Source organism: Rhincodon typus, chromosome 3, assembly GCF_021869965.1.
Source record: "Rhincodon typus isolate 14 chromosome 3, sRhiTyp1.1, whole genome shotgun sequence".
NCBI classification, from domain to species: domain Eukaryota; kingdom Metazoa; phylum Chordata; class Chondrichthyes; order Orectolobiformes; family Rhincodontidae; genus Rhincodon; species Rhincodon typus.
The window spans coordinates 33,580,202-33,608,194 of NC_063334.1; the positions used below are offsets into that span (position 1 = coordinate 33,580,202).

The 27,993-nt window shown below is 38.5% G+C and overlaps 1 protein-coding gene across 1 annotated transcript in view; it reads left to right on the forward strand.

The window, feature by feature from the left end:
* The window catches only part of LOC109918942 (choline transporter-like protein 1), a 65,251-nt gene that overhangs the window by 24,702 nt on the left and 12,556 nt on the right, over positions 1 to 27,993 (forward strand). The window contains exons 4-13 of the mRNA XM_048595111.1: positions 88 to 224; positions 3,407 to 3,494; positions 8,899 to 9,068; positions 12,980 to 13,069; positions 14,365 to 14,501; positions 17,580 to 17,766; positions 18,673 to 18,838; positions 25,142 to 25,298; positions 25,424 to 25,507; positions 27,396 to 27,533. Of these exons, the coding sequence (XP_048451068.1) occupies positions 88 to 224; positions 3,407 to 3,494; positions 8,899 to 9,068; positions 12,980 to 13,069; positions 14,365 to 14,501; positions 17,580 to 17,766; positions 18,673 to 18,838; positions 25,142 to 25,298; positions 25,424 to 25,507; positions 27,396 to 27,533 (1,354 nt within the window). The remainder of the gene's footprint in view (positions 1 to 87; positions 225 to 3,406; positions 3,495 to 8,898; positions 9,069 to 12,979; positions 13,070 to 14,364; positions 14,502 to 17,579; positions 17,767 to 18,672; positions 18,839 to 25,141; positions 25,299 to 25,423; positions 25,508 to 27,395; positions 27,534 to 27,993) is intronic.

A 27,993-nucleotide genomic window follows, 5' to 3' on the forward strand; every position in this document is an offset into this window, starting at 1 on the left:
TTGATGAAAAATGCATTGAAGCAAAAAGAAAGGTGAAAGTTTGCATTTTGAACTTTGATATATGTTTCTGTTCTTTTCCTTTCTCAGGTATGTTTTTTTCTTGGATCCCTGTAACTTGGATATTATACATTTCAAAATCAAGTCCATGGCTCTGTGTGTGTCTAAATGTCCAGATGTGGACCTACGCACACTCGAAGATGTTAAAAGATTTGCAGTTGAAAATGGTGAGGCCAAAACATTGTTGGTGGAAAGAAGCATTAGGATTAAGAATGTGCTTTTATTCATACTGTGACTCTTGCTCAGCATTGAAACTATTCAGAAGAGTTCACATAACCTTAGGATTAAATGTGCAGTTAGCAATAACAAGGGCCCCCGGCCAGTCCTTGACTACCTCTTCAACCAAATTTAGAAATTTTTCAATTTATAGATTTTTGCCTTTCTCTTAGAGCATGAGTTTCATTTTGAGGTATTTTAGAATTATTTATCTCAATTATTAGCTTCTTATGCAGAACGTTTTGTTTTCTGGAAGTGTAAACATATAATAAAAGTAAGCACATCACTGTTGGCATCTGTTTTATTGGAAACAAATGGCCCTTCCCAAACTGTTACTGAATGGCATCAATATTCCAACAACAAACACCATCAAACAGTTTGGGGATATTTTTGCAAACATATCTAAAATAAGATGAACATGTCATTCTGTGAAACAAACTAACTTTCATCCACTCTACAGATTGAAATACCATCCCCTCACCAGTGATAATCCTGTAACCTTTCCCATCTTTTGTTCACCCTGTATTAGAAAATGGGACACTTATTTGGATAAGGGGAATTGCAAAGTAGCAGTGCAAAATCATTAAAAATGTTCAGAATTGTGCTTGTTAAGTCATTGTTCTCCATAATTAGCATCTTCTTCCTAACATGATTGCACTCTGGAGACATTTGACAACATACGTGAACAACTGTGCTGTTCCTTTGGGAGATTACTACTGAACTCCAAACTTTATTAAAATGGAGCTGGAAAAGCAAAGCAGGTCAGACAGCATCCAAGGAGCAGGAAAGTCAATGTTTACAGGACTCAAGAAGGGTTCCGACTCAAAATGTTGACTTTCCTGCTTCTCGCGTGTTGTCTGACCTGCTTTGCTTTTCTAGCTCCGCATTTTTTGACACTAGCTTCCAGCATCTGCAGTCCTTTTCATCTCCAAACTTTATCAATTACCCCTGCAGACATATTTGAAGTAGCTGCAGCTATGCAACTTGAAACAGCTAACTGAATTAAAATATCAAGATTGAAGAATGAGCAGATGAGATGGCATTAGACCAATGACCAAACTCTAATAAACAGTTGAACTTTGAACATTATTAACTTAGAGATGCCAGTGACCCATACATTATTGTGCTTGTACTTTCAATCATTTTCTGTACTTTAATATTTTCTTTGTAAGAATTCAGTGCAAAACTTACTTCAGTTTGGCCCTTTGCTGTGGTGGGGAATTGATTTTCAAATAAATATGTTAAACAGCAATACTTTAAACACTTTTTATGACTTTCATAATTTTAATGACAGTACCATTAAATTGTAATACTAAGCCTTTAGTAGTAATAATACAGAAGACTTGCACTCTAGTCTAGGTGCAGCATTAGCGAAACTGCTTCAGGATACCTTCAATACTGCATTTTCCAAGCAACAATGTGGAAAATCGCTCAGCTATGTCCTGTCCACAATATCAGGACCTATGCAATCTGGTGAAATAATGTCATGTCAGTCTACTCTTGATCATCAGTGAAGTGATGGGAGGAATCATCGACAGTTCCATCAAATGGCATTTGTAGAGGGATAACTTACGAATTGACATTCAGTTTGGATTCCATCAGGGCCAGTTGGCTCTTGACTTTGTAACAGCCTTAATCCAAGCATGACAAAAGGGCTGGACTCCATAGGTATGGTGACATCAAGGCTGAGTTTGATTCAGTGTGGTATTAAGGAGTCTTTAGAAAAGTGGAGCCAATGGAAATAAGGGGGAAAGTTCTCTACGGGTTGGAGTCATACTTAGTATAGAGGAAGATGATTGTGGAGGTTGGGGGGACATTTATCTCTGTCCCTGGACATTTACTGCACACATTACAGTACTTAGGGTAGTCTCCTAAGCCTAACCATCTTCATCATAAAGTCAGAAGTGGGGTGTACTTTGATTGTGCAATGCTCAGCATGTTCATAACTCCTTAGGTATTGAATCTGTCAGTGTCTATACTTAGCAAAACCTAGACAATATTGGTGCTTGGGCTGATAAATGAAAAGTCACGTTCACATCACACAAATGCCACACAATGCTGAATCCCCTATTATTAACACACTGAGGGTTACCAATGACCAGAAACTGAATGGGACGAATCATGTTGTAGTTGCAGGAGCAGGTCAGAGGCTATGAATTCTGCAGTGAGTAACTTCCGACCTGTCTTCTCAAAGCGTGTCCAGTGTCTACAAGGTATAAGTCAGGAGTATGATAGCATATTCCCCATTTGGCTGAATAGGTGCTACTCCAGCCAAAGAAACTCGATACCATTCAGGATGCAGTAGTCTGCTTGATTTGCACACCAGTCATTACCCTTCAATATTCATTCCCTTTAGCTCTGATACACAGTAGCAGCAATGTGTACCATCTACAAGATGCACTGCAGTAACACACCCAGATTCTTTGATAATACCTTCTGAGCTTGTGGCCCAAACAAATAAGAAGAGCAAGGGAAGATATGTGGGGTCACTACCACTTGCAAAATCTTCTCCAAGTCGCACACCATATTGACTTGGAACTATATTGCCAGTCCTTCACTCTAACTGCGTGAAAATCCTGAAACTCCTTCTTAACAAAACTATTGGTGCCTTAGTCCCTCAGGGATCACAGTGATTTTAAAGAAGCTACTTAGCAACACTTCCAGGGCAATTGCGGATGGGCAATAAATGCTGGCATAATCAGCAATGTCTGCATCCCACAAACAAGTTTTTAAAAATCTTTGAAACGTTTCTTTTATTCTTGATGTAAATAATATTATATGATTTTCCAGTCACCCTGACCTACTTTTAATACTGATCATTCTTTAATAAATTTATGCTTTTCAACTGTTTACATTTCCATTAATGATTTTGGAAAATAAGGATGTGCTAGGCTATGCGTTGTTTCGCTGTCTCTGGATCTCTTTCTTAAACTGGGTGGAATTTTACTTTTGCTTGCGTAATGTTTTGAACAAGTTGATATTTTTCAAGCAATGAAAACTGATTCTTCTGCTACTGATCTGCCACATACTTGTATCCTAATGAGATAAAGTTTTTAATATTGATTTGCCATATCTACTGCATAGAAGCAAATCCACAAATGTTATTTTTTAATTCAGTTTTTTTTTGTTGCAGGGTCTAGGCTATGCGCATATGAGTTGGAACCATCAAAATACACATCAGGAAGATCAATTTTGTGTCCTAAACTTCCTGTTAAATCAAGGTAGGAAAATTCTGAATGAATCCATATCAAAAAGTCATAATGTATGTCTCTGACTATTAAACTTTTAAAAAAACGTTTTTTTAACTCAACTGTTTTCTGTGTTTTGGGTAAATGGTGAAGCTTCTCCAGAAGCTGTGATCAACAAATTTATGTTCTGAAGTTTGCACTTGCATATCATTTAGTTAAAACTTCAGCTATTCTTAATTCTTAATATAAACTATTCTTAATATAAACTTTGTGTCTGAGTATCTCACATGATTTGACTTTGTAGCACATGTGCTCTTTTAATGGGAAGTGCCCTTCCTGTCATTGGTAAAGAAAGAAAAAATTTCTCTGCAAGGTCTGTGCCTAAAGTCAGCAGCAGCCCCTTTTGGCCAGGCATTGTGTTTTCATACCGTCTCGCTCGCTCGCTCTCTCGCTTTCGCTCTCTCTCTTTCTCTCTCGTCCCTTGCTAAAAGTCTAGTGTGAAATTTCTGAAAGTTGTTTTGCCACCTCTCTCATTTTCTCGCTCCAATCCGGCATTTAATCACAATTTCTTTTTGATCTCAAGAAGCTCATCGCTGATCTTTCGATTCTAATATAGATCTCAACCACAACCACAACCACAACCACTACCCAGCAATACCCCCCGAACAAAGCCTTTCTGCTTTGCTCCAATTTCTATTGTTTCACTGTGACAAATATTACTCAGTGTTGTTCATGCATTAGATACTTCTGTCTCTGGAGTCTAGTAATGTTTGTGGTCTTGATGATATCCCGTGATGCTAAGGTGTGCCCCTTTTGAATCTTTCCTCTGGTTAATGGAAGTGGTTGTTTGATGGGCTATTTCTCTGTTTTGGAAATTAACTTGTTCATTCTATCCCCAAGTGAGCTTTGTACTCGTAACCAAAGTTAACAAAACCAGTAAGACCCAAACTTGAATGTTCTCATTGTCATTGAAGCCAAGTATTATTTTGTCTTAGTTATTCAAGTTATGTTCTGTATTTCTGGAACCCTGTGCTAAATATCTTGGTAGTCTACTTGTTACGTATTTGACAAGACCAGGTCCATTGCTGTTATAAGGTCCTCCGTCAAAGCTGTTTTCACTGCTACGTGGTTCTCCTCAAACTGTATCCAGTGTTAGAGTCATAGAGATGCACAGCATGGAAAAAGACCCTTCATCCCAACTCGTCCATGCTGACCAGATATCCTAAATTAATCCAGTCCCATTTGCCAGCATTCGGCCCATATCACTGAAAACCATTCCTATTCATGCACCTGTCCAGATGCCTTTTAAATGTTGTAATTGTACCAGCCTCCACCACTTCCTCTGGCAGCTCATTCCATACACGCACTATCCTCCGTGTGAAAAAGTTGCTCCTTAGGTCCCTTTTAAATCTTTCCCCTCTCACCTTAAACCTGTGCTCTCTAGTTTTGGACTCCAAACGCTGGAGAAAAGACCTAGGCTATTCACCCTATCCATGCCCCTCATGATGTTATAAATCTCTCTAAGGTTACCTCCTCAGCCTCTGATGCTCCAGGGAATATAGCCCGAGCCTATTCAGCCTCTCCTTTTGGCTCAAACCCTCCAACGTTCGCAATATCCTTGCAAATCTTTTCTGAACCCTTTCAAGTTTCACAACATCATTCCTATAGCAGGGAGACCAGAAATGGATACAGTATTCCAAAAGTGGCCTAACCAATGTCCTGTGCAGCCGCAGCGTGACCTCCCATTGTTGTTAATAATTCATCTTTTGTCTCTTAATTTTAGCTTAAATGTTGCCCACAAGTTCTTTTGTCTTCTGTTTATTCTTGGAGATCAATGATATCGTACCCCTGTAACAATGTGGACTATAATTTATTCCCCCAATTCTGATAAGTTGTGCTTGGTGACAATAAGCTGTTGTCCTAGGTAGACTGACACTCCTGTGAACTGAACCTTGCACCCATCTGTGTGTTGTGACTACAGTAACATGCTAAGAGACCAACAAATGTTGTTTGGTTGTGGTATGCATCTCAGAGCATGAGGGATGCCCAATGGAATCTCCTGGCTATTCTGGAAGGTGGTAAATACAACACAGTCAGGGTTAAGCATCAAGGTTTAAATTTGTAGTTGGATTTACTTTCACATGGACTTATTACAGAGGGGGAAGGAAAAAACATACAGTGGGCAGACCAGTGGCATGACTTCTCTATTTCATGAGATGCTTTATAACAAAAACAAGTTATCAGAAATATTATCATTAATATCTCTGAGTTCAATGAATGCCAAATGGAATTCGTTATAGCTGTTTCACATCATATAGACAGTGTAAAGCATGGAACCTGGGGACCATGAGCGGTTTCTCCTTTGTGTCTCATTACTTGAGTAATACAGATTGAGAGTGAAATCATATTAATAAGGGATTATCCATTTACGACAGAGAGGGGGAAGAAAAACAAGTGTTGGAGAAACTCGGAATGTTGTGCAGAATCTGCAGAGAGAGAGAGACTTAACATTTTGTTTCCAGCATGATTCTTCTTTAGAATCTTTTTCAGAAAGAAGGAGATTTTTTTTTTCTCCAATATGTTTTAAATCTTTGGAACTTCCTCAAAAGGTTGTAGAAGCAGAGTCATAGAGTCATGCAACACAGAAACTGACCCTTCGACCCGACCAGTCCATGTTGAGCATGATCCCAAACTAAACTAGTCCCACCTGCCTGCTCCTGGCCCACATCCCTCCAAACCTTTCCTATTCATGTACTTATCCAAATGTCTTTTAAAGATTGTAATTGTACCTGCACCCATCACTTCCCCAGGAAGTTCATTCCACACTCAAACCACCCTCTCTATAAAAAAAAATTGTCTCCCGTGTCTTTTTCTAAAGCTCCCTCCTCTCACCTTCAAAATATGCCCCCTTGTCTTGAAATCCTCCATCCTAGGGAAGAGACACCTACTGTTAATCCTGTCTATACTCCTCATTATCTTGTAAACCTGTCCTTGAATATTTTTAAAACAGAGGTAGATAAACTTTTGCATCCTTATCAAGAATCTGTCAGTGGTAGACAGGAATGATGATCAGCTTTGATCTTACTGAATTGCAGAGCAGGCTTGAGGAGCTAAGTGGCAACAAAATGGATGTTAAGCCTGAATCTTATCTGGGCTTTGAAGACCCACAATGCTATCAGAGTTGCAGAATTATTACGGCACAGAAACAGACCGTTTTGGCCCATTGTGTCTGCAACAGCTTCCAAAATTGGACTGACAACTTAATGTCATTTTCCTGCCCATGCCCTATATCACAGCACATTGTTTCTATTTAAATAATTATCCAATGCACATCTGAACTCTTCAATCGACCCTGCCTCCACTAAACGTCCAGACAATGCATTCTTCACCTGAACCATGCTCTGTGTGTAAAAGTTTCTTCTCATCTCCCAGTTGCTTCTTTTGCAAAATACTTTAAACTTTGCCCTCAGGTTCTTGATCCTTTTGCAAACAGAAACAACCTCTCCCTACCTACTCTGCCCAGACCCTGCATGATTTTGAGGACTTTTATGAAGTCACCCCTTGGCCTTCTCTCCAAGGAGAATGACCCTAACCTCTCCCAATCTGTACTCATAACTGAACGGCCTCATACCTACAACCATTCTCAAAGCTGTTCTGTTCTCTCTCCAATACATTCACATCCTTCTTAAATTGTGACACCCAGAACTATACATAATACTCCAATTGAGGTCTAACCATTGTCTTATACTAGTTCATCATGACTTCCCTGCTCGTTTTAATTAATGAAGCCAGGATATTAATGCACTTTTTTTTAAAAAAAAGAACTCTCCTATAAAGATCATTTATGCACATTTACATTTGGATTTCTCTCCTTCAGCACACCTTTTAGAATAATACCCTTTATTTTGTGTGTCTCTCCATGTTCTTTGTATCAAAAAGTATATCACCTCCCCTGTTTCTATATTGAACTTTATCTACCATGTACCTACATACTCCATCAGCTTGTTACTTTTTTTTTTGGACGTTCTGCGCTGTACTCTCCAGACTTTACAGTTCTCCTGAGTTTTAGGTCATGTGCAGGCTTTGAAATGGTTTTCAAAACTCTGGGCATTTAGGATCAGGAAAACAAAGGTCCCAATACTAACCCCTAGGGAAGTCCACTATAAACCTTCCTCTAGCCCAAAAATATCCATTAATTCTGTTTCATATCGCTTAGCCAATTTTGTATTCACATTGCTACTGTCCCTTTTATTCCATGAACTGTAATGTTTTCTCACAGGTCGTGCGGTGGTACCGAATGCCTTTTTGCAAGTCCATGTACACCAGGTTAACAGCATTACCTCACCAACACTCTTTGGTATCTCTTCATAAGCTCCAGCAACTTAGTGAGACATGATCCTCCCTTGACAAATCCATGCTGGCTGTCCCTAATTAACCCACATTTGACCATGGAACCAACTCCAGCCTGTTTGCCAGCTGGCCCTGTCATGAATGTGCTGAAGAAACTTTCACCCAGATATTGTACTTTACACAGTGGAAACGAGAGGCCCATGGCTTTTGCCCAGGATTGCAGTGTTGTCCCATCCAAGGGAAATAAGATAGCAAGAAGGAAGGAGGCATTTGTGGATTATCTGAACTGTCAAATCGGAGCTTAAATATCCATGTATATTTTTATTTTAAAGTGTTCTATTGCTCATTTAGAATAGTTAGGAAAAGCACTTAACTCGACTAGAATCTGTAAAAGTAACAACATGTTGCATCACAAAATTTCTCAGTCCCTGTTGAGGTTGCAAGCATAGGTACTGTTAGCTTATACTGTATAATTTCTTTCCATGTAGGGACCAGTCAATCATTGTATTGAGAAAGCACTACCACCCGTGTAGGCAAACTTGAATCAAAGCACTGCACAATGGCAGTTGCTTTCAATGCCGCGTAGAGGGGAACAATACAGAAAATAAAGGGCTGGAAAGGCAGGGCTGAGGTATATGGACAGACTGTCAGTGCCAACCTCTTTGGGCTACCTGTTTTGGAACTGCTTTGATTGAAATTGAATTCTGCAGTTTATCTGCAATTGTTTACTCTCAGTCGCTGTGAACTAATTGGGAGCTGGATACATCTACGAAAGTCAGGAATTTATCAGTAGATACAATTTTCATGTCCATTGTACTGAGTTTTATAAGAAAAGTAGTAAGCAATTTTATTTTACTTCCTTGCTACAACAAAAGCTGGGTCTAAGAAGCAAAAGCTCTTTTTTGATTTTGCTAATTTTGATTTCCTTGTTAATAATGAGTAGAACTCATTGCTACTCCTAAATGTTTGATATTTTATGCAGACCTAGTATTCTAAATGTACTCGTGTCTATCATGGTCGTCACTCATCTCCATTGTTGATATTAATTTGACATTCCATTTTTTTCTGTGTTTTTGTTTTGCACTAGTAAACCTATACCATTCTTCCATCGTTGTGCCCCAGATGTAGATGTCTGCTCTGTCAACTTTATTAAGGCCCTGACCACCTTCGTCAGTGACAATAGTGTCTTGCAGAGAGTGGTTACTGGAGTAATGACCAGCAAAGAAATTATAGTGGGACTTTGCTTTTTATCTCTAGGTAATACATCTTGAATACATTTTTCATTTATTAAAAAAAACAGTTTTGAACCAAGTGTTGCATTACTGAATAATTAAATTTAACTTAGAATGCTTTTGTTACATTTAGCAACTTATTGCCACCCACATATATACCACTATATATTTTGCATTGCATTTTTTTAATAGATGTTAACTTAACATTAAAAATAAGTGTCTCATCTAATGGGAAATTATATGAACAACTAATGGCATTATACAAATGTATTCTCTGAATTCCCTAATTCAGAAGACATCAATATGATTACTGCATTGCCTCTGGAACTTTAAATGGAAATGTGGACTCAGCAAATAATCCACATGCTATAAGGATACAAAATAGTAAGTTGAGCTCTTGACTGATAAGTAGATGGGGTGCAGGATGGTTCAGCATGCTGATAAAATGCTTTGGAACTGGGCACAAAGATTCAAATTAGAGTTTATTAGTTTTAAGCTAAATTTCTCTCGTTTTCTTGCAGAAGTGCCATTAAGGAAAGATATTGTTGATGGTGATTTGTTTATTTGAGAAAGTAGTAGAAAAATAACAGAAATGGAGTCTTTTCTTGTTGGAAAGAAACGCAGCCACTTTTTATATTATATCTTCACAATGTCCCATAGCATTATACAGCCAATTAAATACCACTGAATTATGCTTATTGTTGTTACATAAGAGACACAGTATCCAATTTCTTCATAACAAGGCTGCACAAACAGGATGTGATCATGACCAGTTAATTTGTGGAATTAGTTTAAAATATAAATGTTCGCTAGGCTATCCAGGCAAACTAAACTGTTCTTTGGGTTCTACTCAGGTTTTCAACAATCCATGAAACCTTTTTTCTTTTTATATAGAATAATTCAGAGCAAAATGTGACTAGTTAAAATTAAAATATGTTGACATGTAAATCTGCAGCTAACAGGTTAGTTGAAATCAAGGAAATGTACAACATCAGTAAAGATTTTTGTGTTACTGAAAATAAAATGGGCGTAATAGTCTTGGAGTAGCTTTAGTGTTGGAGATAAACCTTCTACTGTTCCTTTGATGTAGCCTTCTGTGTTGCAGTAAATTGTGTCAGTGCCCCAAGAATGAGGTTTTCAGGCAGTCCTGTAATCTTACCTTTTCCTTCCAGCTTGTTCAGTATGTGACACAGGGATCAATCTGGAGTTAGTCACTTCCGATGTCTTGTTTTCCAGTTGAGTGCTCAAGTCTTTAATCTCTTTACAAAACTTCCAAAAATGCACCTCTATCTATGATATTTGGCCATAATTTTGAAAGCCTTTCCTGTATTATCTTCTTTTCCACCTTTTGGATGGAAAAAGGTGCAGAGGAGAGTAATATCTGCAGCAACTGCAGGCAAGGATACCCTTACTGCTGCTGATAGCCCAGAAGCCTTTGGCCCTCTTGGATTGTCCCCTATTCCATGCTTTTGCACTGTTGTTCTGGATTACTCTCCTTTCGAATGATGTCACTGCAACACCTCCTTGTCCATTAGTAACTTTTGAATTTTTCTGTAATTTGCTGATTCACACATGTCCCAATTCTCCCTCCATCTCTCAGATGACCATCTTCTGGAGAGTGTGTTCCAGAAACAGACTTAGGATATGGCCATATGATCACATAAATATTTTGTATGGCCTCAAAGCACAGGCATTGTCTGCTTCAAAGGCACTTTGCAATTAATGTCAGGAAAAATACAACTAATATGCTTTCCTGGATCCAGAGTATCAGTAATATTATGATTATATGCATATCACAAGGACTCCTTGCATTTACGTTTATTTTCTGTTTAACTTCTAAAAATGTAGATGACATAAGCTTAAATTTGCTCCATCACCATACATCCAGTAATCAAATTCCTGTTATTATCTTCTCCTAACAATCAAGGTTAAACTCCCAATGTGCTAAATGTCATGTTCCTCTGACCTCTTGCCATTTTTCTATAATTAATTAGCTGATGACACCTCAAACAAAGTCACAGTTGAGGTTTAGAGTAAACAACTTCAGTACTGAACTGGAAAGTGAGACGCAGAGAGGATGCAATGGCCTAGTGGTATTATCGGACTGTTAATCCAGAGACTCAGACAATGTTCTGGGGACCTGGGTTCAATTCCTGCCATGGTGGAATTTGAATTCGATAAATATCTGGAATTAAGAATTTAGTGATGACCATGAATGCATTGTTGACTGTTGTGGGGGAAAGCCCCATCTGGCTCATTACCTCCCTTTAGGGAAGAAAACTGCCATCCTTACCTGGTCTGGCCCATATGTGACTCCAGACCCACAGCAACATTAACTTCCAACTGCCCACTGGGTAATAAGGGATAGGCAATAAGTGCTGGCCTAGCCTGTGAATGATGAAAGAAAACAAAAACTTTCCAACATTAGTGGCTAAAGATTAAAATAAGTTTAAATGCTGTTCAGTTATATGTGGTTTACATGTGAATATTTAAATACTTGTATCCAGTTCACTCTCATTATGGGTTATTCTGCACTCCTCTGACTTTGAGCACTCTTCTAACTTCTTCAAATTTCTGAATCTGCGAATATAGAGAGTTGGAAGCTAATATGTTATAGTGTTTGGAGTGGTATTTTATTGCCTCGGAGGAGTTTTGTAGGCTTCAGAAGGGCTGGCTAAACACTGAGTCTGAGATTATTGGAAAATAGGAATATGGGGACATAAATCTTGGAAGCAGGAGTAGGCCATTTGGCATTTAGGGTTTGGTCCAAGATTCATAAAATTGTGGCTCATCTGGTTGTGGTCTCACCTCCACTTTCCTGTTTTCCCACCATAACCCTTGACTCATTTGTCTTCAAACTCTGCCCATCTCAGCCTTGAATAAATATAAAGACCAAACTTCCAGCAATTTCTGGGAAGGAGAAAAAAAAATCTTCTCATCCTCATCTTAAAAAAGGAAACCTCTGATTCTTAAACGTCTGCTTCTTCTGTCGGTTACGAATTATTTTTGATAAAACAGGATATCAATCAGCCAGCATCATTTAACTTCAGCATAATTTGACCCAGTCAATTTTTTAGATGCAGATCTTCATCAAAGTAGAAACTTTTTCTAACATGTGGTTTGTAAGTGACAGTAAGCTTCTACTCTAGAATGTAGGTGAATTGGTCATATATCTGTTCTTTGCACTTACAGCAGCTGCAAATCCAGGCAGACTAAGAGAGAAAGTACTGTAACAGAGAAACACTGCGAAAGGGGAAAAAGAGGCAAAGACTGAGAAAAGGGGTGGAAAGAGGGAAATACTAAGGAAGGGAGAGAGTGGAGACAGAGCAGAAGAGTAACAGAGAATAACAGAGTGAGAGCGGGTACAGACTTATTGTGATTCCCATCTGGATTTCAGTATTTTTTTGATGAATGAGATGCGTGGACCTTGTCTGAATGGGACCTGTGCTCTGTAATATTGTATAATTGGTCATTTCTGTCTTGCTTTCAAAGAATGAGATTTTGCCTCTGAAGTGTATTGTTTTTACAGATTCACAAAATGCCAAATTCAACAGCTTTAGCTCCCACTCCTCTTGCAGTGTTCTTCTGTCTGAGGAGAGTTGATTTTTGATGCGAAGCTAAATGAGGTTCTCAATGAAAGTTTAAGTGATCCTACAAAGGCTATGTTTACCAGGCAGCAGCAGGACATGAAATTTTCTTGCATCTTTCGGGCCCTGATTAGAGTTCAGGTTCCCAGAGGGGGAAGTCCAGTGTACTATTAGTCTGCTGTGCCACTCAGTAACAAAATTCCATAATTGTCAGATCTGAAGCTCTACTTCTAAATGAAACGTGGCAAATGAAACATTTACAATCTCACCTTGTCTGTCACTTGAAGTTCCTTGAAAGTTCAATCCTGTATAGTACTTGTGCACTAATTGTTTATTTGTGTCTTGGCAGTTTTGTCGATGTTGTTAATGGTTATAATTCGATACATCTCCCGAGTACTTGTTTGGATCCTTGCAATTCTCACTGTCCTGGGTTCAATTGGTAAGTTGATTAATTGCAAGTGATAAGAATATTTTAAAACTGAGCTAAGTAATTGTTAAGATCCATTTGTATCTATTTCTAATTCTCCACTCCAAGACGGAATATTTCTTTGATCTAGACAGTGCTTCTCATTTTCTGATCGTGAATGGAATAAGCTTGGATTCCAAAGAAGGAAAAAAGGTCAAGAGTTTTTCATGCAAAAGTTTCTGCATCTTTTCACATGTGATAGTGAGGTACCAGTCTCTTCCACATTACTACAGCCATTTTAATTAAAGTCACAAATTACACCTTTAGTCACTGTGGCCCTAGTATATCATGCATTTTTGGATTTTCTAACCTCATTGGAGTTCCTTCAATCCCTGTCTCCCTGGCCTAGCTCACTGGATCCAGTTGAAGACACTCAAATTCCAGCAGTCACTTCTCTTCTTGCACCCACACCATAACCTCTGGAGATATCCAAAGATTCATTTTTGAGGCCCTTCTTTTTTACATAGCCATGTGTTGTCCTGCAGTGATCTAATCCTAAAATGTGATCTAGCTTCTACGTTGTCATCAGCTGCGCCTCCCCACCAGCTCTCCTAACCCCTCCTTAAAGTAACATGGGATGAAAATTACAACTCTGTTGGGGGACACTGAATGTGTCTCTTCAACTGTCAAACTGTCTCCAACAACCTGTCCACATTGAATTGCAGTTTCCTTAAGTCAAACAAGAGAAAAGCCAAAGCCTTTGTTGTCCTGTCCCCACTCTGTACTTTGCTATCAATTCTGTCTCTTTCAGTAGGCAATCTCCTTGGTTCTGCCAGATTACTCTCAGCCTCTACAATTTGACTTTGTGCTAAGCTTCTAATGGTGTATACGTTCTCCGTCATAAAGTAATTGCTGTCCTCTTACAGCGCCTGCCCTGGTAGGCCAATTTAAGCCAATTCTATTGCTGTCAGTCTTACACATAGACTGTCACTTCAAGACTTAACCATGACAGTGCTTTTTCAGTTATCCTCCCATGCACTATCCCCTTTAAACTTGAATACATCCAAAAGTCCTGCTGTATCATAGCTTGTACCAAATTCCATTGACTGGATGCTTGCTGACCTACCTTAGCTCCCAGTCCAGTGCTACCTCAAATTTATAATTCTCATCTTCATTTCTAAATCCCTCACTGCCTTGCAATCTCCTGAATTAGATCTTCTCTAGCCCTAAACCCCTCTGGACATCAGCTTCAATTCTGAGCTTTGTTTTTTTCTTTATTGTCAAACATTGTTGTCTGCCTCACTGTTTCACCCATCACACCCTGACAGGTGGAACCGCTGTCCTTTGGTGGTTGTACGCTGATCAAAAGAAGGCAGCCAGAGAAAAATCACTTGAAGATGAGAAGGTGGCAGAAGACAATAGCAAGGCTCTTCTGGTGTATGCCATTATTGCAACAGTAGTTACAGTAAGTACTTCACCCATAATGTATTTAAAATTAATTATTACTGATTTAAGTGTGGAAATACTAGAAAAGTGCCTAATAGTGTTCCTATCAATCAGGAAAGATTAAACAAATGAAGTTCTTTACTCGAGATAGACAAGGTTCACGGTGTTCTGACTGAAGTCTTGAAGATTATGTAAAAGGTTCTATACACTGGACACAAATATTATGTTTCCACTTGCAGGAAAGGCTGCAACAAGGGGCTACAAATATGGTCCCTATTTAATCCAGTAAAAAACTTCAGAAGCAAAAGGAGAAACTCAGCGGGTCTGGCAGTATTTGTAAAGACAATGTAGAGTCAATGTTTCAGGTCCAGTGACCCTTCTTCAGAACTGGATTTCCATATTTCCAGCATCGACAGTTCTTTTCCTTTTTCTAACCTGGTCAGGGATTAGGATGAAAAACTCACTTCCACATTAAGTAATTGAACTGATTAGCACTGGCTCATCCAAGTAGAACCTAGACAAACATGATGGAAGAATAAATAGATGGACATGTTGATGGGGATAATCTGAAAAGCAGTAGGAGCGGACTGGTGTGAAAAGTGACCACCAACATGGATCTGTTGGCATGAATGGCCTGATTCTGTCCTGTTCATACTTAGTAAATGTGTGTCTGGGTGCATGGTAACAGTGATAATCATTTATCATACTGTCAGGTCCATGTTGATATACTTGATGTGTAGGTGGAATAAAATTACTGGGAGAGGGGCTTAGGTGCCTTAAAAATAATCATGTATGCATTTTCCATTTGTGTTACCATTTTAAACTCTGATACAAAGAAGAGCGTTCTGCTGGCAAAATCAATGAAGTATTTACCTCTTGAAGATTATACCCCTTGTCTGGAATGTTGCTAAACTGCTTTAGGGAAATAATATCAGTGTAACTTTGTGATGGTGATGTGATCCAGTATCTGTTTCCAGCTTGTTGCAACTTGAAACCTTTGCAAACGAAACCACATGATGCAGGAGTGGAAGTAGGCCATTCAATCCATCGAGTCTGCTTTACCATTCAATGAGATGATTACTGATCTGATAATTCTTAACTCCACTTCCTTTCTTTTCCCTGTAACCGTTGATTCCCTACTGATGAAAAATCTGTCTCAGCCTTGAATATACTTAACCTCATCAGCCCTCTGCGGTAACGAATTCCATAGATTCACTACCTTATGAGAGAAGAAATTCCGTCTCAGCTCGGTTTTAAATAGGCAATCCATGACAGTGGCACAGTGGTTAGCACTGGTGCCTCACAACACTAGGTTCGATTGCAGCCTCGGGTTACTGTCTGTGTGGAGTTTGCACATTCTCCCCATGTCTGCATGGGTTTCCACTGGGTGCTCTGGTTTCCTCCCACAGTCCAAAAATATGCAGGTCAGGTGGATTGGCCACGCTAAAAAAATTGTCCAGTAGTGTCCACGACTGTAATATAAGTGATAATCATGGATGAATATTGCCTTTTTCTGCCCATGGAACAGCTGTCATATGTATTAATTGCAGTATACATTAATTTTCATATCCATGTTAATTTTATGACCTTTCTCTACATTAATTTTGCAGTGGGTGTCACAAGACAACTGACTTCAAATTGTGTTTACAAGAAACGCTTCTCACTATCTGTAGCAATTGGCAGCCTGCAGAATTTCCAAATATTAAAATAATCGCCAAACAATCAAAAAGGTGTGAAAGTAGCAGTGGGATCAGTCTTGCTGGTAACTGGCATATGAGACAGATGTGGCAAAGGAGTTCAAAGTTGGAAGAGACATGACTTGTGCCAGATTGTATTACTAATGGTTTTTGCAGAGGGTGGGAAAGCTGTGATGAAGGCAAGAATATGTTCGGGACTTTGGGGGAAGGGAAGTCACTGAAAATTGATAAGGCTAGGGTTATGTGTTAGGACTTATTGTAAGAGCTTTGTGGATGGTACTGTTGTCCAGCTATAGTTTCTAAAAGGTGATACTCAGATACTGTCAAGGCTACTATTGCAGTAATTAAGTCTGGAGATGATAAGTGCATGAGGGTGAAGTGTTTCGGCAGCTATATTAATGAAATGTGAAGAAATGATGGCATTGGTCTTGGAAATGGTTGTGATAGCATTTGAAATAGGGGCGGCGCGGTGGCTCAGTGGTTAGCACTGCTGCCTCACAGCGCCAGGGACCTAGGTTCAATTCCACCTTCAGGCGACTGTCTGTGTGGAGTTTGCACATTCTCCCCGTGTCTGCGTGGTATTCCTCCGGGTGCTCCGGTTTCCTCCCACAGTCCAAAGATGTGCAGGTTAGGTGGATTGGCCATGCTAAATTGCCCATAGTGTTCAGGGATGTGTAGATTAGGTGGGTTATAGGGGAGATGGGTCTGGGTGGGATGCTCCAAGGGTCGGTGTGGACTTGTTGGGCTGAAGGGCCTGTTTCCACACTGTAGGGATTCTATGATATGATTCTATGAAACTTGGCTTAATGTGGAACATATGGGCATGAAGTGATGCACTGTCAAGTTTATCCCAAGGAAACTGCCAAATGGAGAAGAGGACTGAAGACATGCTGACTATACCTATTGCTTTCTGCCACACTAGATGTAACTCATTAGGAAAGTTTTTAACGTGAGATCAGCTGAGAGAGACAGCAATGAGAGGACCTCCTTGAGAGCAGTTTCTGCATCAGTGAAGTTGCAAATCTTCGTTTGTAATCATTGGGCTGTCGGCTCCCGGTTTGCCATGTCTTTTTGTCATCTCTTAGAAACTCATTTTGTTGGGCAAATGTGCATTGATTTAATTTTTAAATCTGTCCCTGCTCTTCCTCAGCCATGCAGTTGAGATATTACATCTATACATTCCATTTGCTGTTGAAGGCAACCCTCCAGAAAAATCTGCTCAACATGTTACAACTTTTGAGAAGGATCTAACCAATATTGCGGATGAACGTTTGGCACTTTTGGGAAATAATGTATTGCATACCAAGATATTGCTGCCGCAGCTTCTAATCATGCATCCATAGTAACAAAACAGCTGTGTGTAGGTAGCAACATAATGTGTGATTATTTCATTTTTGCAGGTCATTTTATTGTTACTAATGCTAATAATGAGGAAACGAGTGGCTCTTACAATTGCCTTATTCCACGTGGCAGGGAAAGTGTTCGTTCACATTCCACTTCTAGTTTTTCAGCCGCTCTGGACTTTCCTGGCATTGGCATTATTCTGGGTCTATTGGGTCACAGTCCTACTTTTATTGGGCACTGCAGGTATGACTATACATTTGCAGAACTTGTCTTTCTTTAGCTTGCATTGACAAATCTTGACCAGAAAAATGTTTTTTGGAAGGGATTTTATTTCAGTATTTAACGGAAATTTTCTCGGAAATTTTATGCAGGTTTTAAAAAGTTTAGAATATTCTTCTGTTCTGTCATATGTTTACGAGCTCATAGAAATGGCAACATTTCCCTTTCATCAAAAAGAGGATAGATCACAGTAAAGACCAAAGGCCAGGCAGAATATATGGAGACCCTGCATAATGGCCAAATATTGAAACTTGTGGCACTGCAAAATTGACCTACAAATGTAGAGTTTACAGCTTACAAAAATAATGTGTGTGCTGCTGTTGGATGTAATTTTATGCTTGGTTTTTCAACCATTGTTACAGAGTAATGCTGAACTTTGTTCTGCACCCCATGTTGCTTGGCAACCAGTAGCATCGAAGCCCCCATGGTCTTTTCAAAATGGGGTTTTTACAGTAATTAAGACCTGCTTAAGACCTAAGTAATTAAGTAATACAGCCCATCTCTTATCACCCAGAAAGCCTTCACTCGACTTTGCTCTAATCAGTAGGTGGCTGACAGCTCACATGAAACTATTGACTTAATTCCCGAATAAAACTCCGTTTAATCCAAACAATGTCCAACAACTTATTATCTTCCAGTTTTTTTTGCATATGATTATGTATTCTCAACAATAGTTCTGTATTTTGTTAGTTGTAAAGGACTACGATGTTCAGTGCTCATAAGAGAGGCTGTATAAATACACGCCTTAGTTTCTTTGACATAACTTGCTTAATTTGATAATTGTTTAAGTCACCAAGCCTTTGTATTTTTTATTTAAACGGGCATATCTTGAATGCAGGCCTTCTGCTTTGTTTTTGTCCCTTCCTGTAGGATCTCCTGAGAAAAACGCTCAAGGCTATATAGAATTTAAAGTGTCTGGTCCTTTACAGTATACATGGATTTATCATCTGGTTGGTCTAATCTGGATCAGTGAGTTCATACTGGCCTGTCAACAGATGACCGTGGCTGGAGCCGTCGTGACCTATTATTTTACACGGTAAGATATTTATGGGGAAGTGCATCATTTATAGTCACATTTAACAGCTTGAAGTTTTAGAGGAGAAAGGGCTCATTATGTTTCAGTATCCCAGATTTCCTTAGCAGAAACCTATATTTGTGTTTCAACGTTTACCTTCTTGAATAAGTGGGGCTTAGAAAGCACCTCTCAGGACCTAAGGACCTCCCAAAGTGCTTTACAGCCAAGAAGTACATTGAAATGTATTAATTGCTGTAATGTACCAGACAACTTGAACACAAATTCATTTGAACAGCTTAGCCCTAAACCCTTTTATCTATTAGAACATCAGACTTCACAGTAGTATTAGACAAATTGACCCTTTTGAATATTTCCACTGTTTATTTACCACTATCCATTTTAAGTTTTTTATATACCAAATCAACCTTTAGCCAGCTTTCCTCTCATGTCTTTGTACTTGGCTTTAAATATGAGAATTTTGTGATTGAAATATGTCAATTTAAAACTTCAATGTTTCTATATATAAAGGTACCTGAGGATTTCAGATTCAATTCGGAATTTAGAAACTGATCACTTGATACAGCTGATTCATGTCAGTGTTTGTGCTCTACATAGACCTCCTTCCACCCTACTTTATCTCATGCTGTTATCATACCTTTCTATTTTTTACCCTCTCGTACTTACCCAGCTTTCCCATGAATGCATCTACGCTGTTAACCTCAATATGATTTCAGCTTACTTATATGACAGCAGCTTAGCCATTCTAGCCGGTCGTTTGGTAAACGAGCTTCTCCTGAATTATTTAAAGGATTGTTTCATGACTGCCTTGCACTTATGGCCCATAATTTCGGACTGGGTGCAAAGCCCAGACCCTGGTGAACCCCTCCATAATTTTAAAGGCTGCTGTTGGTCATCCCTCAACCTTTCGTTCAAATGGAGAGCCCCAATTTGTTCAATCTTTCCTTGATAGTAAGAATTACAAATTCTGATATAATACCTGTAATTCTGTATGTTTCCTTTTTTCTGATATTACCCTGATGAATCCTTTGTTCCTCACTGTTTATTACTCAGCAATGGTGTGGTAAAATGGTGGGCACTGGTAATGTTACTGGACTCGTAATCCAGAAGCTCGGGCTCAAGGTCTGAGAATATGGGGTTCAAATCATGGTAGATGGTGGTGTTTAAATTCAATCAACAATATCTGAAATAAAAACTAGCCTAATGTGACTAGGTAAGCATTGTTGATTGTCATAAAAACTCTGGTTCACTAATATGCTTTAAGGACGGACTTTTTAACGTCCTCACGTAGACTGGCTTTCGTGTGACTCCAGACACACAACAATATGGTTGACTTTTAACTACCCTCTGGGCATTTATGATTGGGCAGTTAACACTAGCCCAGCTAGTCACGCCCCCGTCTCAACAAGCTTTTGAGGTTTTAACTGACGTGTGCAGTCACAGAACTGACTTAATTGTTCCAGAAGAATGATCTAGATATCATGGAAATTTGGTACCTCAGTGTTTTACTGTGTAACTTGCTGTAATGTATGGTATTAAACCGAATAGAAACAAGGAATAGGCCATTTGGCCTTTCAAGCCTGCTCTGTCATTGATATGATCAAAGCAAATCCTCTATCTCTATGTCATATTCCTGCTTTCTCCCCAAACCCCTTTATGCCTTTAATATTTGAAATATCTATCACTTTCTTGAATATACTCAGTGACTTGGCCCCCACAGCTTCTGCGGTAGCAACTTCTACAAGTTGAACATTTTATGAATGAATAACAGATCATATAATCCAAATTCAGATCTGGATTATGTATTTAATCAGAAAGTCACCTTGACTGCCTTTTTGATTTTCACACTGAAGTGTAAAGCTTCACATTTGCCCACATTATCCTGCATTTGTCATATATTTGCTCACGCACTCAAATTGCCTAGGTCGCTCTGAAACATCCTTGCATCATCTTTGTAATTCTCAATCTTGCTTAGTTTTGTGTCATTAGTAAACTTGGAAATGCTGTAATTGGTTCCTTTATCCAAATCATTTACATACATAATGTGAATAGCTGGGGCCCAATCACTGATTCCTGCAGTACTCCATTGGTTACTGCCCAGAAAATGACCCATTTATTTCCACAATATTTTTGGTCTGTCAAACCCCAATCCATGCCACTATATTATCCTCTTTAAGATTACTTTACTTTAATTTTTCCCATTTGCCTCTTATGTGGGACTTTATCAAAAACCTTCGTGAAATCTAAATGCACCACCATTCACTAGTTCTCCCTTATTTCATTCATCACATCCTCAAAAAAACTCTAGAAGGTAAGGAGAGTATGATTTCCCTTTCATAAATACATGTTGACTTTGTTTAATCCAAATAATGCTTTCCAAGTGTGCTGTTTTTCACATCTTTTATTATTACTGACTTCAGCACTTTCCCCACCACTGATGTTGAGCTAAATGGTCTGTAATAATATTGATGTGGGTAAATTTATTTTGCTGTGTCAAATTGTAATTTTCTCTTTGCTATTGCACATCCCAGTCTCTCTTCAAGACTTCAATATTGTACAGCCAAACCTGAGGCATGTAACTAAAAGCCAGTTACTTGTCTGCTTGGTGGCTGTAAACTGATCTAGAAGCTTGTTTTGTGGACAAGTTGATGTTTCAATTGACTACACAACCCAATTCAGCTCAAGATTAAATGATCTGTTAACAGCAATTTCACCAACATAATTCAATTGTTTAGATTGATTATTAGTACAAAGGCAGGGAATGCATCTTGTATTCTTACCATACCTTGTGGTAGTACTTATATCAGTTCAGAAAAAGCTAAACATATTCTGCCACACAAGAGTTTTTGTTTACAAATATGAAATGAGAATTAATATTTGTTCATGGAGTTTTGCTTATAACGGATATTTTCTCTGAAAAATTTAATGTTTTTCCAGATTTCTTGCAATCTGCCCTGTCATTTATTAACAATTAAATCTATATAAAGAGCTAATTTGCTATTTTATGAGCTGTTGGGTAATCTGAAATTCCTAACGCAGTCATTTGCTACTAGATAATCTGGTCAAAGACCATGCAAGTTGCTTGTGTTTTTACACTCAAAGGGTTAATTATGTATATACAACAAAACAATATAATTTCATCAGAGATAGTAGGAACTGCAGATGCTGGAGAATCCGAGACAACAAGGTGCAAGGCTGGATGAACACAGCAGGCCAAGCAGCATCATAGGAGCAGAGAGGCTGACGTTTCGGGCCTAGACCCTTCATCAGAAAAATGCATCTTGTATTCTTACCATACCTTGTGGTAGTACTTATATCAGTTCAGAAAAAGCTAAACATATTCTGCCACACAAGAGTTTTTGTTTACAAATATGAAATGAGAATTAATATTTCTGATGAAGGGTCTAGGCCCGAAACGTCAGCCTCTCTGCTCCTATGATGCTGCTTGGCCTGCTGTGTTCATCCAGCCTTGCACCTTGTTGTCTCTAATATAATTTCATTCCTCCTTTACTTAGTCAAATCAAAATATTAATTACTAAAATAATCTCAATTTTACAGAACTATTTCAAGGTTTTCTTTATGTCAACAATGAGTTAAGACATTTTCAGAACAGCATCATTTAAATTGAAGTCTGTTTGCTATTCATGGTTTTAACATTTATCTGTAGTTCCGCTTATTTTGTTTATCCTATCCCATATTCAAGAATTTACTTTTGTTTTTTTTTCTATTGAAATTACTCTTGGCTCATTTGATAGGCGCATACACAATCTTAACACCATGCATGAGACGACTTCTGGGAAACTCACTGTCGGTAAATCTGGGATGACCCAAATTGCAAAATTAAGTTACACAAAATTCGTTGCTATAAAAGCGTGGTACCATATTTTAGAACATCTTTACTAAACATTCTGTCCTATTTCCGTGGCTTTCAAGGAACGGCTGTGTTCTCTTACTGTGAAGGTCATGTCATCTATTTTGCAGTTTGCACATAAACTGCCAACGGCTTTGATCGTTGTTCTGATAATCTAGTACAATCCAGTTTAACAGTTTTCCTGAAATGGAGGGAGCAATGAAAAATCCCGGTTGAATTTTTGTTTCGATTTAGCTATGAAACATACTGTTCTGTAAAGCACCTGAATAAATGCTTTTCTCTCTTTTTTTTAAGTTTTAAAAAGTTGCAGCAGACTTTTTGCAATAAAGTAATTCCCATGTTTGTACAATCCTGCATTTCAGCTTGGTATTTTGACTTTTGTCACGTTGACACTTGTGTAGTACTTTTGTCAAGGTTTTGCATTCTTGGCATTTGTGGTGGTCAAGCAGAAGAGACAATGTAATAAAATGCACACAAAGTCTGATTCATAAGTTTGCACTTCAGGCTCATCTTCCTGTGTGATTGCCTTAATGGTCTGAAGACTGTTTTCAGGGCAGCAAAGAAGGTTTTTCAATCCAAAGAATTTAAACTTTTTTTAAAATTGAGCACACTGCTTTTTTTCACCACTGATCCCTCGGTGTTTGCAAATAAGACTAAATATCACCTTTTGTGTGGTTTGCATTTTTGGCTTGGGAAGAGAGATCTTTGGCACTCATAATGCAAGATTCTTTTCCAACAGACAAGTTTGATGTCAGCCATTTATATGGATTCAAAGCTGTTTGCTGGATATTTTTATGGGCTTTATTTATGTGGAAGCTCAAATTTTAAAGCTTCTGGCACAATTTTACTTTCACTCAACGTTCCTTCGACCTTGTGATGGGGGTACATGATTCTAGTTATTCTAACTCCTCGTGCGTTTAGTTGCTGAATTCAAATGGAATGATAAAGTGCACCTATACTATTGAATGCTTTTGACATTGGTTAATAGGTAATACATTTTATGATATTGGGGACATGCTCCTAATTATTGGTGTTCACTTATGATATGATATATAAGGTGACCAATGATTCCATATTTGGCAACCTGACCCCTGTGTTTAGTTTCAACTAACCAGATGGTCAACCTGCTTTTAGCAAGTCCATCTGAAACTGTTATAACAACTCTCTGCTCACATATTAGCGCACACATGATAAGGCGTGAGTGTACTTCCGATGTACTGTATATAGATTGACTTTGAATACAAGACACTATATGTAGTTTCAGATTTTTTGAGCTTATCATTTTGAGCTGTCACAGTATATGATAATTAACAGGAATGTTGGCTATTGTAGTTTGCTGTTGGATGGTTAAGCTTTCATCCATGTATAAGATCTTTCCACAAGAATGAAAGACTTGCATTTATATGAGGCCTTTGATAACCCCAGAATATTCAAAGCTCTTCACAGCCAATAAAGTACTTTTGAAGAACACTCGCTGTTATTATGTAGGAAATACAGCAGCCAATTTGCGTGCAGCAACTCTGGAAACAAGAAATGTGATAACCAGATAATCTTCCTTTTAAGTGTTTATTGAGGTATCATTTTTGGTGAGGAGGGTTGCTTGGCAATTCATAGGCAGTGCTTTCTAAAAATTACATCACCAAATGCCAACAGCAGTCTACTGCATCACTGATGTCTCATTGGGACACTAGCTGTGCCGCTGTTGAGCTCTGCACATTGAGTGCAGACTTCATGTCTCTTATGGACTTTCCTACTTTCCCAGAATGTAGTCACTGCTCTCTTGGTATCCAATGTGTAATTGGAATCTGCTTGGCAACTGTGCAAGCAGTCACCACAGTGCCTCCCATCTAATCGCATATGTAAATGATATTAAACCCAATAATACCAGAATTTTCATCAGTGACTGTGACTGGATTGCCTTGTCATAGACTTGATTGCATAGCTAAACTCCAACATTTAAAAGACGTTTGGACAGGTACATGGATAGGAAAGGTTTTGAGAGATGTGGGCCAAATGCAGGCAAATGGGACTAGTACAGTTTAGGAAACTTGGTCAGAATGGACAAGTTGGGCTGATGGACTTGTTCTGTGATTGTATGACTGTACAACATTGATGGCAGTCTTTCAAATGTAAGCTACACTATGTTCCTAAAGGATCAAAGTTGAATTATATTTAAGGAGCTACTGAGAACCACGTAAAATCATACCCCTCCACCACACCGAAAAGGCATATTCTGAGTTTTCCAGACTTATTTATCAATTTTATGTAGCTGCTTTTTTTTGAGAGTTCAAGTGACTTCAGTCAAGTCATTTACAGTCTTGAATGCTGCTGGCATGGTTGTGTGTTGTGTTATTTAAGCATGTTTGAAAATTAATGCCTGTCAACTAAAATGATCAGACCAATTCCAAGTGTTATCTTTATCCCCTTTTATGTAGGGACAAGAGTAACTTGCCAGCAACTCCAATTCTTTCATCTATATGTCGACTGATTAAATACCATCTAGGAACAGTAGCCAAAGGCTCCTTCATCATCACTTTAGTAAAGATTCCACGACTGATCCTCATGTATATACATAATCAACTCAAAGGCAAGGTAAATGTTTTTCCAGAATGAGTAACCCTTTAACTTCAATGGTATATTGGTGTGACTGTTCATATTTCAACTCTACATTTGTACTGACAAAAGCGTTTTTGATGGCTTAATTTTCTTCTGTCCAGGAAAATGCTGTTGCAAAATGCATGCTGAAAGCTTGCATGTGCTGCCTCTGGTGTTTGGAAAAGTGCCTGCTGTATCTGAATAGGGTAAGTGTTCATTCAATTTACACTTTTTTCATTTTGCAGTCAGTTAAATCTGCAAACATAAACTGATTTTAACAGTATGTTACTCTGAGCAACATATAATTCTTGTCTGAAATTTATTTGGAAATAACTATAAATTTAAGCAGATGAATATCCATTATAGTCTTCTGCCATGTGTCATTATTTGGGGTAACCTGCCACTATCTCCATTAGGACTTAGCATACTTTAGCAGCCTTTGCAGCCCATAGGATATGCACAAACTGGTTTACATTTAGATGATTTCAGTTCCTTTTGATTTAAAAGACTTTGCAAATCTCATCATCAGCTCAACAAAGAAACTTCCTCTAATTTACTTGTATCAACTCGCCTGTTGAATTATTTGAGCTAATTTATTTTTCTTTACAGTTGAAATATTTTCTTTTTCTGCCTGATACTACTACATTGTCTTCATTTCTTCGAATGAGATTATTTTGGGGAATTGGGTTAACTTGGTTTGTTTCTTTTTTTTCTCCACATGAGCCACCATAGATCCCAGAGAAGCAACCACTATGTGGTTACCATTTGTGTTAGGCGTACTATGCATCTCTGGGTCTTGAGAAGCTGCTAGCGCTGGCCATTTGCTGAGTGCTATCACTTTGACTCCATCATTCGTTGTCCAACCAATTGTTCTGAGTTCTGCTTGAGAAGCCGCTGCCTCCTTTCCTGATACTGCAATTACACCATTGTTCCCTGGCCCATTGTGGAAATGCATTCCTGGTTGTGCACCCCCATTCTTTTCTGTGTACATTTCCCAACGTTTTTGTAGCCTATATACTTAGTTGTTTATTTCAGTCCTTTGATTTTCTTGACGACCTATTTTTATTTTTATTCATTCGAGGGAATTGCTGGCTAAGCCCACATTCCTTGTCCATTTCTAATTGCTCTGACGTAGGTACCGGTGAGCTGACTTCTTGAACCACTTTAGCCTTTAGTCATGCTAATTCTATTAACTTTTAATTTTTAATTTTAATTTTTTACTAGCTGCCTACTTCTATTGAGACCCATAATCAAATTCCTCTTCCAAGGTTGTTTTGTTTTTTTTTATGTCTGTTCTGCCTTGCAGTCTTTTGCCTTACTTCTGCTATGAGGTAATGTCTCCTCCACTCCCTTACTAATTTATTCTCTACCTCCCAACTCTGTCCCCTGTGGCCCATCAGATGAAACAGGCACCTGCTATCATTGAGAAATAGCAAGAACTGCAGATGCTAGAGTCAGAGATAACACAGATGTCTTCCAGCTCCACACTGCGTTATACCTGCTGTCATTGAGCTGTGTAATCTGCTCCCTTGCCTCTGCTTTGACACATGCACCTACACCAAATATTTTGCTTGACACTGCTGATAATCCTTCGGTAGGTACAATGCTTTTCTTTGTGCCTGCAACACAAAGGCCACTAACCCAAGCTCATGTGGCATGCAGCGTGTTTTGTTCGCAGCTTTGTAAAGATGAAACTATAATAAAGAAAAGGTGAAAAAGGAAAGATTTCTCTTTTGCATAGTTTCTGTCAGGTAATTGGAGGGAATATTAATAAACTACATCAAGTGCATTAAAATATTTTTCAGTGGGTGATTTATTTTGTAAGAATAGTCAACGGAATAGTAGGGCTTCTAAAAGAGGAAAATGTTGAACTACTCGTGGAGGGTGAAGGCTAAAGTACATTCTTTACAGCCACTTTCATAAAAATGCTCAATTTTTGTATACTTAGTCATTCTAATATTAATGCTGACGTTGCAATAGAACATCTTCAAATTGACAGGCGAATGATTCCTCTGCTAGAGAATTCTGTTGTGGAACAATTGAAGTCTATCTCTGGAGCATTTTAATTACCTTTTTAAAGGTTTTTTTTTGCAGAATGCATACGTAGCGACAGCCATAAACAGCACCAGCTTCTGCACGTCTGCCAGGGATGCCTTGCTGATCTTGGTGGAGAATGCTTTGAAAGTGGCTGCTATAAACACAGTTGGTGATTTTGTGCTGTTTCTAGGAAAGGTTTGTATTCTAAGTCTCATCATTATCCCTTAACGATGCTTAATTTCTGAAAGCAATAAACCTCCACCACTACCTCCAGTGATTTAGAATAAGTGTTGGTCTAGCCAGCAATGTCCATGTCTCATCACTAAATAATAAAATATCTTGTCCCCTAGTGATTGCAATATCTTCCGCAGTTTTAGACCTGACCTTGCTTTATTAAAATCTTACAAGCCTCAAAAGATTTTTTTTCCGTAATAGCAAATGTTATTCTGTAACCTTGACAGCTGAAGTCACAATTAACGTAAATTATAATTTAGGGCATACAGTGGTGTAGTGGTAATGCCCCTGGACTAACAATCCAGAACCCTAGGCTAATATTTTGAAGACATGGTTTCAAATCCTACTGTGGCAGATGGTGAAATTTAAAATCAGTAAAAAAAAAACACTGGAATTAAAAGCTAGCCTAACAGTGACCATG